The 13554-nt window shown below is 41.8% G+C and overlaps 1 protein-coding gene across 1 annotated transcript in view; it reads right to left on the bottom strand.

Annotated features, from left to right (window-relative positions):
• Window positions 1-2546: 2546 nt before the first annotated feature.
• SORCS3 (sortilin related VPS10 domain containing receptor 3) overlaps window positions 2547-13554 on the bottom strand; it is a 266957-nt gene continuing 255949 nt past the window's right edge. The window contains exons 25-27 of the mRNA XM_071446466.1: window positions 11713-11818; window positions 7423-7583; window positions 2547-6853 (exon numbers count right to left, since the gene is read on the bottom strand). Coding sequence (XP_071302567.1) covers window positions 6789-6853; window positions 7423-7583; window positions 11713-11818 — 332 coding nt within the window. The 3' untranslated portion in view covers window positions 2547-6788. The remainder of the gene's footprint in view (window positions 6854-7422; window positions 7584-11712; window positions 11819-13554) is intronic.

Here is a 13554-nt window from a genome sequence, read left to right as displayed (position 1 = left end):
ACCCTAAACTGAGCTTTGAAATTGGCCAACAAATTCTTCCTGAGCCCTCACTCACCCAAATCTGCTTTGTCAGGATGCTCAGTGCTCAGCACTGGGACACTTCAGTAGGGAATCACTTGCTTAAAATGTGTATTTCAATGCTGAGCATCAGGATGTGGAAGCAGAGATGATTCCATTTTATATGGCCTGAATGTTCTCCATCTTCTATTGATTCAGTTGATCCAGGCTGAGACTTTAGAAACTTCCTGTGCTAAAGTCATTAAATGATTAACCAACCTTGTGCTTCTCACTGTGCCTCCTGGTCAGCCACAGGATCCCAGCCAGCCTGGTCCACCTCTCTTCTTCCTCACTCTGCTTCACATCTGGCTTCCAGTTTTTCTGTCCTTTTTGCCTTTCAGGTTCACATAGCCAATACAAGATTTCAAAAACATACATCATCATAACATTTCTGTTTAATTTAATAAACATGTTACTCCTTCCTTCCAACTACATCCCTGTATGTGATTTTTTTATTAGTAGTAGTATTACAATCTCCCCTAAATTTTGGTCTGAAAACTGCTTGACATTCACAATGAGGCATTAAAAAGGATTTATTCCATCCTTTAAGTTTGCATGTAACTCCTCTTAATGTGAGAGCTCAAACTGGTGTAAATCAAGACTAAACTCACTGATATCAGGGGGCCTGAACAGGTAGAACCACCATAAAGCAATTGTAAAATAAATATTTTTATATTTATCAAGGGTAAAATCCCAACACCAACAGCACAATTGCCTTCAGTCTTACCTCTACCTGCACAACTACATTTAAAATACAGTCAATTGACCTACTAGTAATAATTTTTTTGAAATTCAGGAACAAATTATTATTATAATTTTTGTTTTGGTTTTTTTTTTTTTTTTTTTTTTTTGTTTTGCAAGGACAAATCTTCCCTCACAGACATGTATGAAACAGTTCCTAGTGAGCAACTGTTCTTTCCTCTGTGACCCAAAATAAACTCATCTCTATGGTCTCATATAGAAACATCAGCAAATTTGTTTAATTAGTGTTTCAGGGTCAAGGGAAAAATGTAGAGGTAAATATATTTAAAGGTTTTGAAAGCTTCATGGCAGCACTCCAATACTGCTTTCCTTGCCTTTATTTGCTGGCTTCGGCAAAAAAAAAAAAAAAAAAAAAAAAGCAGGCCATAAAGCTTAGAAAAGTGATCTGTCTCTGGGTCTGGGGCTCCTGTCACCTGCCATTTCCCTGATGTAGCACCATGATATACAACAGCAGAGCAGCACTCAAGTGATGTATTACAATAATATGTCAGTAATGCAATGGGGCTTTGATAGTCCTTAATAATCAGAGTACTTCCCTGGGGAGAGGGCCAAGGGAAAGGAAGACCCAGGCAAAGAAGGCAAAGTCAGCTAAGCAGAGCCTCAGCCTGGTCAAGTGTGTGAAAGTGAAACCAGACAGGGAGGAGCTGAGTCCAGGAGCAGTTCTGATGCATTTTCCTGAGGAGCACCAATTCCCTGATAGAGGGGTACTTGGCACAACCATGACAATTTCATAATGTAGTAAACAATGCTTACACTGCCCTTAATAAAGGGAATAAGAGGTCCATCCATCACAGAAAAACCAGCTGAATTCAGGCAAAGACTGAGCTACTGCTCATGTTTCTAGGCTATGAAGTTTAAGTGCCTGCACTTGACTCCACAGCTGCACTTAGCTGGGTTTCTGAACAGTTGAGCACTGGGTCTCAGTGGTAGCTTGTTAAGCCATGGCAATTTCATCCTTTGTGCTTGTCTGTCCATAACTTGTAGCTCAGGATCCCAAGAACACAAGTGTTTCACTATCATTGCTGTAAAGAGGTGCAGACACAAATATTTCAAAAGCTGAGAGGTCTTCTGTGATGCTGAAATCATCTCATACATGACACTCAGGGATGGCCAACCCAGTCCTTCACTGCCTGACTTTCTCAGCTTTCTGACATAAAGGAAAACCAGAAACAACTGCAGTTTATGGACCTCAGACCTAAAGGAAAGGAGGGAGAGTGGGGTGTGCATGCATGTGCATGGGTGGAGATGGCTGATACATATCCAGAGACATATTTCCATGCCCTTTTCTGTTTTTCAACAGTCTCTTGTGCCAAGGAGTGAAGAAACTTTTTTTCTTTTCTTTTTCCCACATTGGCATTTTACAGTCTCTTACAAGCTAAAATCAGACAGGTGAGAGCATGGGATTTATGGGGTTGTGCTTGTACAAGCAGAGTGTTCTCCCCTCCTATTCACCTCCAAGGCTCCAAAGAGAATCAGCCTGTAGAATGGAAAGGTAAGAAGATAATTATTTTTTGAGAGGAGCACTAAGAAGGAAGGAGAGGTAGCTGTTTTCTGTTTTATCTTAAAAGTCTTGCCTTAGAACATTTCTCTGTTGACACTCCATGTGCCTGCATGACCCTGAATAACAGAGTTGGAGGGATAGATATGGAAAGGGAAATTCAGAAGAGAAAGAAGACTTTGCCAAAAGGAAATCTAAAAAGAACAAGGATTGAAAAAGCAGCCAGGGGTAACTCTGATGTACAAAAATACATTTATTTTCAACAATTTCAAAACCACTGCCTTTTTTTACAGTAGAAATATTCAAATGGAACAATAAAACCAAGAACAGTATATATATATGTATATATATGACTCATGCAGTTGTATTACTGTGTTCAATACAGGTATTGCAATTGTCTGTCTCATTTAATCCTTTGAAACCACGGTGGTGGTTTGGGTTTAATGCACTGTCCAACATCATCAGAAAGAATGTGAGGATTCTGGTTTGGTTCATTAGACCTGGAATAGGTGTGGGAGCTGACTGAAGGGGAAGGGAGGAGAACAGGACATCAGGACATCTTTGTACATCTGTAAAACCAAAGTTTAGTCCAAAAGAAAATGCACACTTCCTACACATGCTCTCATTGATGGCAACTGTGTCTGAAACATTCTCTAGCCCCCTGCCACTCTGGTCTCACCTCTGATCCTTCCAGGTTTAGGGTTGGGGTTCTTGAGTACTGGTTAAACTAAACAAAGGTTCATTTTATAGCAGACTGTCAGCCACACAGAACCAGAAGCTGCATCTAGTCTCCAGATCTCATTATTCCTAAATTACAGCTAATCCATCATGGGGGAAAGGCTGGCAGTGATAGAGGGCACTCACCCAGTCTCTTGCTCTCTGCCTCTCTCTCTTTCATTTCCTCTTTTTATATAATTACAGTGTGGGAGCAATTTATGTTCCATTGATGCCATTGCCTATTGCCCTCATTACTCAGGTAAATAACATTCTACAGCTTCCACTACATTTCCCTCAGGGGTAAAACCTGCAGGGGGAAAAACCCCAATGACAACCCCAAGTCGTTATTTTCCAGCAAGACAAATAAAAGTGGCCAATACTCCAGTCTGTGCTAACACTGCAGCTCAGCCCTTTCAAAATGGTGAAGAGGGCTGGCTGCCCAGCCCAAACCCTGCAGAGGTCCCATGGACAGACAGGAGTGCAGTAATCACTCTTTTTGGATTCTAAAGGAGCAGATTTCAGTGATGAACCCAAGCTTTCTCCAGCTGCCATCAGCCATCGCTGTGCCCTAAAGGAGCAGGAATGACCTGGTAAATGTGGTGCCATGCACACCCTGGGGATGTGCCTGGAGCCTGTCCTGACAGGTGTGACAAACTGCACGGAGAGGCAGTGACACCCACCAAGTCCTATGGAAGAGGAAGTTTGAGCAAACGTAAGAATCAGTCAGGCTTTTCTGACATGGCAGTTTTGGCTTCATGGATTTTTCTTGATTGCTTTGTAGGATACTTTAGGATCATTTTGGATGGAAAATGACTTTCTAGACAGATGTTTCTCCAAAACTGTCATTCAGAAATTTCTCAGCCTTCACTGAGATTAAATTTCTTTTTGAGAAGTGAATTTTTTTCCATTTTTTTCAACAGCTTACTCCCAATTTTTCCTTCTTACTTTCTCCCATTTGAGACATTTAACAGCAATTTTAAAAGTGTAAAGGAATAAAATGTAAGAAAATTGTGAAAAGAAATTAAGAAAAAAATTGTGAAAACTGTAATCCTCTGCCTTTCTTCTTAAAACAGCATGAGATGAAGCCCATGAAAAACCTATAAAATTCCAAACAACAATGAAAATCATCACTTTGCCTCATGGTTTATAAAGAAAAAAGTTAATACCGAAAATAATGAGTATTTTACATTCAGCCCTCTGCAGCAGCTCACCACAGCAGAACCTCAAATCCTAATGATCAGCAAAGACTGAGATCAGCCCACACTTCAGCTCAAAGCCCATGGGACCATTGTTTATGTACATCCCTCCCACCTCCACCTAAATGGGAAGCTATGGCCTTGTGCTAACAGTCTTATCATCAGACTGGGCCATTACTGTAAACTACTGTGGAGTTTCAGTAGAACAGAGACAGTAATGCAACAGTTTATGCACTTGTGATGGATGGAAACCAAGGTTAAATAGAATAACACAGCCATTGCTCTTCACCTTGTATTAGAACCCAGAGCAGGAAAGTGAGGGGGAAAACAGAAGATAAATATTTTTAAATCAACAGAAAAAAAAATCCACAAAACTGACTGAAAAAAACCTGAGAAGATTTAGTTTTAGTACTTCTCAAGAAATAGTTTTTCCTTATTTTTCAGGTTTACAATTTTAATCTTGAAACACTTCCTGAGTTTTGCAAAATTGTGTTTAACCAGTTTTCTCTCCACCTGCAGAGCCACCAGGATTTTAACCTCTGAAAGACATTCCAGCCCACTAACAGAGTGAACACATGAGGCTGAGGCTGGTTTGTAGCCCACTGGCCTGTTGCAATGCAGGGGATAGCAAGTAACACCCAAATTCCAGCCATCTCCTCATTTCAGACCAGGTGTATTCAAGGTGATTGAAGTCCTGTACCCAGATCCTAGAAATTATAACAAACATTGTCATCTGCTGTTATTTCTGCCTCCTGTTACCACACAAAGACTAAAACATCTTCCCAAACATGCCCCCCAATCTTCCTTTCCTCCTGCTGGGTCCTACAAGCCAATACTCTGCAGAATAAGGTTCATTTTTGACATCATCAACTCAAGAAAAATGGATAAAAAGTAACTCACCACTAAATCAACCTCTTGCCCCAAAACTCCACCTCTTCATAGGGATATCCTCAGTTCAGTGTAGTAAAAAATTTCTAAAGAGCTTTTTCAATATCTTTTCTTCATTAACCTCCCTGTTCTGATCAGAAAACACCAACAGAAAACATCCACCATGCAGAAATCTCCACTCTGAGCTGGGAGCTGCCATTCTGCAGCACTCACAAGAAAGGACCTTTCACAGCTCATTAATGCAGGTCTGACCCTCCACTGCCCTCTCCAAAGAGCAGTCCCTAATCACATGCATCATGTTCAGCCAAAATTTACGACTCTTACACATCCTAAATGGCACTTCACTTCATCAGCTGAGCTGCAAAAAGCATGACTTCCCCCTGGGAATAAAGCTACTGCAACCTGCCCCACTGCTGAGCTGAGGTTGTGCTGGGTATGGCAAGGCCACTGATATTTACCTACACAGAGATGGTGATAATATCTCAGGATTCTTTTCCTCATTTTCACTAACAGATGCCACTAAGATCATTCTCAGAAGTGGGCAACAGTGACAAGGATGAAGAGATGATAAACATCATTAAAATATTTATGACAGGCTCATAGTCTGGCTGCTAATATCTTTTTCTGCTCCATCACAGGAAATGACACCATATATATATATACATATATGTAAAAAAAGGCTTGCAGTTATACATAGAGAAATAAACTACTCTCTTTATAGAGAGCAGTGTCAGATTGAAATATGACAGACAACTGGAACACACTTGGAACCAAAGTGTGACTCAAGTGCTCACCAGGGTCCCTGTTTGGCTGGCTGTACGTGGTGTGTGTGTTTGTGTGTGTGCACGTGGGTGTGCACGTGGGTGTGTGTGGTTCAGGTTTTCTTTTAAACATATCTTCTTTTACTAAACATTAAATTATTTCCCAAGAAATAAAAAGCTATGTACATTGTAAATATCTACAGTAGGCCTTCGGCATCCTCGCTATTCACATGCACAGGGGCCGGGCTGCATTCATAAACTCAGGCTCGCTCCTCCTCTGCTTGTGGTGCTGTCCCCTCCAGCCAGTCTGTGGTCCAAGGAACACTGACATGTGGGTTTGCTCTGATTTTGTCTTTTCCTTTCTCAGCAGTCAACAGTGCCAGAGGGTGACTGAAATTAAAAGCAATTAAAAGAGGCAAGATCCTGCAAAAAGCTGAGACATGCATGTCACTGGAAAGCGAGGGATGTTGGCATGTTGCAGAGCCTGGTCCAACAACCCAGTCTGAACCCTCTGGCAGGATGAAGCAGCTGATTCATGACTTATGCTGAAAAGGGCTGAAAAGGGACAATTGACTTACAACATGTTGCCTAAGGTACGACACCTATCTGTTGGATTTGAATATTTAATTCCCATTCTGTATGTAACAGGAAGCTGGCATTCAAATCTCATTGCACACTTGACTCATTCTTTGCTTTTTATTTCTAATCTGATGTGTATTCCCTAAATATGAAGAACCTCTGCTATTTATGAATGCAGCCCTGGTAAACACAAAAAGCCCACCCCATTCCCTCCCAAATGATAATAATGACATATAACTCTTTCTTTTTTCATAATAATAATAATAATTATAACAATAATAATTACAAATAAAAATTCAGAAATGCTGTAGACCAAGTGGATTCTCAGTATTAAACACTAGTGCAGTTGGGGATTTCCTTTGTGCTTTCACTGTTGGCAATTGTTGAGATGCTTCCTGTGGAGGAGAAAATGGAGAAGAGAATCAGTGCAGTGGCTTCAACAGCTTGGTCTGTATTGCTTCTCACTCTTTAGGATGTGGTAGTGTAAGTGTAGAGACAGAAAAATGCACATTTTTTTATGTATTTGCAATAAGCAGGGAGCATGCAGAAAACTCAATTGCTACAGGTCAGCTGACCAGCAGTAAACTCATTAAGCTATTAGGGACATATTTGCTTGTAATCACAGCACACCAACAGTGTGAGCCTGGCTCAGCTGGTTCTTCTGAGAGCACAGGGAATTTGGCACTCTTCCACAAGAGAGGCAGGGTCATGAGCAGGAATAGGTGTGAGCCACAGCCATTACTAACTTTATACCTCCTGCTGGAGTCAGGTTCCTACCCTGGGAATAGCTGAAAATCTATAAGAGAAACTCCATTATCCTGCTGCTGAGAGAGATTTACTCCCTATCCCAGCACCCCAGGGCTCTACTTGTACCCAGGGTCAGGCACTGCCTCTCCTAATACCCAAAAGACCAAAATCTTCACCCAGACTGTGAAACAGAACGCAGCTGAGGGTTGTCTCTCACCCATCACTCGTGTGTCCAGCTCTTTGTCCATCAGCTCCTCAGGGTCTGTGAACTCACTCAGGGTGATTTTGGGGGCATTTTCACTTTGGCTGACAGAGCCAATCATTTCCTGCTCCTTGTCATGCTGAACTTGGGCATAGATGTTAATCCAAGGGATTTTCCTGCACAGGAAAGGAAAATGAGAGGTTGTGGTTTGTAACACGGGGATCCTCAGAATGTCATTTATTAATGAGACAAACTAAACTGAGACCAATCCCAGAAATGCAGCATGGGCAGTGATGCAAAGTATGAGCTCTCAGAATGGTGAAAGTACTACCCAGAGGTTCATCTCTGAAAGTGCCCTTAGTATCCACTAATTCCAATAACAGCCAAAGGTACTCCAAATCTCAGGCCATTGTTTTCACATCATGGGCAAAAAAGCCTCCCTCAGCTGCAAACTTCAGTGTTCTGCCCTTTTAAATCGTGCACACAGTGGACACTGCACTCAGCTCAGACAGCAGCAATTAACTAAGGACAATCAGCTGCAATTGTCAACTCTCTCAGTATTTATTATATGATCAGGGTTGCATTGGAAACCAAAAGTAAAAATCAATTTGGCACTAGTATCAACTGAGCAAAAAAACTGCTGGGCTTGTTGCTGCTGACAGGCCCACACTGACTCAGAAGAAATTGTCACATCTGAAAGAGTTATAAAGAATTGCTCCTGCCTCAGAGTCAGGAAGGATTTGGACCTCATAACACCCATCCAAAGCCTATTTGTTACCATTCCATTGCAAAAACCAGTTTGTCATGCTATGGATCATGCAAGTTTTCAGGGACTTATTTTTCCTTGCTGCTCAGGAAGCCAAGGAAGTGAAGGGATTATTTCTTCCTCCTTCTCCCAGGCAAAGTTACCTTGGTCTGCTAGAATTATATCCTTGAGAGTCAGTCAGGTAGACAGATTATACAGGCCTAGACAGACAGGAAGTAATCCCTGGAGGAATGCAAGTTTAAATGAGAGAGCTGAAAAGGAATGTGTTAAGCATCGTGGGGTTTGCAGGATTATCTGCATTGCCTGTTGGAAGTTGACTGTTTTTCCTAATGCTCTTAGAAAGTCTTCGTGCCATGCAGTTCACACTGCTCCAAAAAGGAAAGTTGGGAGAATATTTTGAGTTCCTTAAAGCACACAGGAGTGGGAGAGAAAGAAAACTTGTTCAAAAGAAGTAACATAAAATGCCATATCTTTATGCTGATCTATGTGCTGTTGGATATGTCAGAGACTAAAAACAGTGGAAATTGCCTCAGCTCTCATGAATTCAAGAGATCTATGCTGATTTTACTCCAGTGAAGCTCTGGCCTCAACCAACTTGTGCTATTGGCTTGATTTAGCATTCTGTTCTTAACCAGCATCAAGCCAGGACATATTTGGGATGTTTAGCAGCAGATGACAAAATTCATGATCTTCTCCCTTTCTCCTACCTTCTAATGTTTAAATATGCCGTATATGCCACGAGAAGATTTGGGAACTCCACAGGAAATGAGTGAGAACTAATGCATTCCCATAGAATCTAGGTGCCCAGAACTTGTCTGGAGGTGTATAGAGACAGAAGAACATGCCTGGAGATAGTGGAAGACTTAGTTCTACTTGCAAACTGTGCAATAGCAGAGCAGTGATCACCTCTGAGTCTCTGAGCTTTGCGTGGAAAGGTGGGAAAAGCTCTTTAGAATTGTGAGGCTGAGAGCCAGGATACTTCAGAGAGTTAGGGAAAAAAGAAACTGAGATCCCTGTACATATGTGAATGCATACCCAAATCCTAATCCTGCTGTGCCTCCCAGCACAACACAGGTGGCCACAAGCACATCACTCTGAGCACACACAAGCCCACAGTCCTGCCCTGCTGTCCCAGGACACACACCTGGACTGCCCCACAGCCCCACCACTGCTCAGCACTCCTACACACACAGTATTGACTGATATATGCTCAATCTCCCAGAAAAGAAACATTTTTGCAGATTATTTCCATACTTTTCCCTTCTTCCTTCCTTTTCCACTGGGACCTCCTCAATAAGCATCTCTCTGGCAGCAGTGTTTAACATGCCTGCTGAGTCTATAAATTGATGGACTCGTAATAAGAAGTCTGTGTGCAAACCAGCAAAGCACCAAATCTATGAATTTGTAGAATTAAAAAATCATGTCAGCCTATGCTCTCCCATAACCTTTCCCTGTAGGCAGAAATTCTGTATTCAGGCTGGGACCACCATTAATCAAAGTACACGTGGCTAATGGACTTCTGCATCACTCAGAGCCACAGGAAAGCTTTTGGGTTTGCTCCCCTTTTTTCCATTAAGAATCATTGCATGCTCTCACTTCTGCTCCAGTGAGCCAGGGGTTTCAGACAGAGCTGAAAAGTTACTTTCTGTTCTGAAAAATTAAGTTGAGAACACTCTGTGTATATGACTTATCCTAAACTTTGTCAATTTGATCTGTGTTTTTCCCCTTTGGGACAGAGAGATAAGAGGAGACAGCCAGTTAATAAGCTTTTGGACTAAGCAAAATTGATGCTTTGACCACCTTCCTCTTTACTCCCAATTTGTCATATAATCAACTTTCAGACAGATTTTAACAAGGCATGGTCTCCATAGCCCTAGAGCATAATAGAAGGCTGATGGCTGCTGTACTCAAAGCTCAGGGTGCTTAAGTAGTACAAGAGTCAGTTTTATGAGCTGTAGTAGCAGAAAATGACCCAGAGAGTGCCAGAGCAAAGTGCATTAACAAGCTCTCACTGTTTTCTGGTAGCTGGAATATAAAGACCCTTCTTTAACTACTAGTGGTAACCACAGCAATGGTAACTGCTGACCACAGGGCCAAGGACATCAGGCCAAACCTAGGAAACCATCTCACCAAGACACAAGGAAAAGCATGTCTTACACAGGGCTGTACCTACAGCTTGTCACATCTCCCAGGAAGATTTTGCCTTCCTCATCTTACATCTGTGTATGAGAGGAATCATCAGCTGCCTCCCCAGCACACTATTAAATTGTGCCTTAAACAGATCCCATTCTCCTGGGAAGCTGTAGTCACCTCACAGAAGCAGAGAGGGGATTTCAGGCTGCAAAATGAGGTCGTGCTGAAGGCCTTGAAATCTGCCTCTGAGCAGAGTCACACAAATGCTTTCTCTGGAAATTGTCCTGGGCCACTGAAATCAGTGGGAGCTTGATAACAGTTAGCATGTGCACAGGATCAAGCACTACAAGGAGTGCCACTCACTGATTAGGACAATGGTTAATGCAAGATGTTAGCAAGGAGGGAAACTTTAAACCTGGAGATTAGGATAGATGCCTGTTTTATCATATAATTTAATTTTGAATATTGTTTGCATCCCACTGACATCCTTAGAGAATACTAGCCTTATGCTGGGGAGCAGAAAAGCTGGAGAAAGCAACATTTAGCTGGAATCTGGACAGGAAAAGCTCTAGTTTTTCATTTAGAGAAACTACTATGTCCAGAAAGTTTTATTTATTTAATTTTAAGCAAGACTTGGCTTATGTTTCTAACACAATATTTTGCCACTGGTCAGGGTCTAGGCACACAGACCATTTTATACTGTAAGCACTGTACTGAATGCAAAGTTCCTCCTAAGGAGCTCCATCTGCCTAAAATATATCTTCATAAAGCAGGCCTTCAGCAAACAGGCCATTCTTATCACATATTTTGGTTCACAGCTTGCAGGAGCCAAGTGCCACTGGCCAGACCTGGTCCTGCCTGCTGTCTGGAAGCAAAAGGTTTGTATTAACATCTGTCAAGGTAAATCTCAGCACATATTCCCAAAGGCATTTTGGTGATTGACACAAATTTTTCTGGCTTTGAGTCTCCCACTTTTAACACAAACACACCTGCTCCTCTGCAAGATTAACCTATTCACTTTAAAAGACACAAATGAGATGCTGCTGCACTAAGGCAGCTGGGCAGGTGGGTATAGACTGTGTGAAGTCATCCATCATGTGGTTTTTGACTAAGCTTGCTTTGTGTATCTCAGTGAGCACAAAGGTTCCCATTTCTTGTTTGTGGTTTAAATACATCTGCTGAAGCAGAAGATGATTTCTGAGCTCTTGGTGAAGTTTTGGAGCACCAGCTTTGTGATGAAACAGCAGTAGATGATTTCCTAAGTATCAGAAACAGGGAGCTACATTCATCTAAGCCTGATGCCCAGCACAGTTCACACTTCATTTGCAATTCAGGCACAGCTCTGCACAAGTTTCCTGTAAACCACCCAGAGTCTCTTCCTCCCACCCCAAAGTTTTCCAACTTACCTCTTGAATTTGTAGATTAAAAAAACAGCCAAGCCCACAAACACCACTGACAACAACATCAGCATCGCTGAACTGCTGTGACCCGAGCTGGAATCCACAAGTGGTGCTGCAGGAGGAAAGGCAAAGCATCACACTTGAGGAATATTACAAGGAAACACATTAAGTACCAAGAGTTGAGCTCAACTCTGTCACATCTGCTTTATCACTACTGTATGGTGCATGCTGGTTTTGGCAAGACCAATCAGTAGGAAACAAATTGGTTCTCTCATCCTTCAGAAGTCAAGGCCCTTTTTCAAGACAGTGCAGTCTAACATCCCTGAGTGAAAAGGCACAGCAAGCCACGCTCAGCTGAATGCCCAATCACTCCTGTATTAACACTCTGGGCTATTACTTTTCAGGTTTTTCCAGGTACTAGAGTGGAAATGAATTTTATGAAGCATGGCTTAATACATATCTGTTCCCCTTCAGAGAAGATACCTTAGAGCATCAATGAACACCACAACTCCCATCTTCCAAGGATATTCCTCTATCTCACATACGACAGGGATCTACCCTTGTGACAAGCCTCAAGGTCCATCCTTGTACAGGACCTTAGAGACTTTTAAATTGAGTCAGTTTCATAATGTGGAGGAGCCCAAAGCCATAATCCTGAATCCAATCACACAATACATTATAATATTTTGGAGAATTTGATCCTTGACATTTTGGCTGGCTAAATACAATATATTCCTATACCTTGTTTATGCAGCTATTCCAAGAGCTCATCAGAGCACATCTTAATGGCCTGAGCACTGTGCTGAGATCAAGTGTCTGATGAGAAGTCTCTAATGATGCACAAATGATTATAAGTAGCAGCTGAGTGTTTCTCATTTTGCATAAATATTTGGCTTTGGTGGTTTAGTATTCTCTATTCTTTTTCCATCACCCTGAAGATAGGGGCAAAGTCATGCAAATAGAGCCAGTTCTGATTTCACTGTCAAATTTCCACACCTAACAGTCTGATCCTGCCAGTATTCTGCTGCTAATACTTCTGACTCTTTTGTGGGAAAGACTGTCACTTCATCCAAGTCAAAATACTATGGAAATGGTCATGAAACAAATGCAGCACCTGCACTGGAAAGGGGGAAAAAATAGCTGCAAAACATAATTTAAATGCAGTGCCTTGCTAGAACCAAGCCAGATTCTTGAGAATTCCAGCCACCTGGAGACCTCAGACATTGTATCACATTCCCAGTTTTGCAAATTAATCCATTTCAGGCTACTCCTATTAGGATCAGACTCACATTCCGAAGGAGCAGTTAGAGAGTGAAGGTAAAAAGGCATTACCTACCTGTAGGAAAGGTCATGAGCCTTGATTTAGCCCAGCTCTTGGCTCTCTGAGAAGAAGCTGAAGTGTGTTATTGTGGGGTATGAATCCCAATCTTTCAGAGAGGCTATCAGCAAGGGCACTTGCCCAAGATCCCACATTTCAGACAATTGCAAGGATAGTCATAAAAAGTAAGGGCAAAAATAAATCCATCCCCTTCTTTGTAACCATCACTATTTCATCAATAGCTGAGACCTTCACACTAGGCTGGTTTGAAGTAAAGGCATTGACAAAGCTTAAGTGGACTCTCTGTTACTTTGTGCAAAAATGGAGATAGGTAGTGTTGAAATTTAAGTTCTAATTTTTGGAAGTCAGTAATCAGGCACATATTCCCTGTAAGAGACCTCAGTCTTTTCCTGAATGCTTTGCCTCTTTAAAGCCTCCTAGCTAGTCATAACAGTAAAAAGCACTTTGCTATAAGGATTTGATCTAACATCCATGAAACTCAGTAATAACCCACTGAATTCCACAGGTGC

This window comes from Agelaius tricolor, unplaced genomic scaffold (assembly GCF_023055355.1).
Source record: "Agelaius tricolor isolate 1412-34295 unplaced genomic scaffold, bAgeTri1.0.p SCAF_22, whole genome shotgun sequence".
Classification (NCBI taxonomy): domain Eukaryota; kingdom Metazoa; phylum Chordata; class Aves; order Passeriformes; family Icteridae; genus Agelaius; species Agelaius tricolor.
This window is presented reverse-complemented; position numbering and strand designations above follow the sequence as displayed.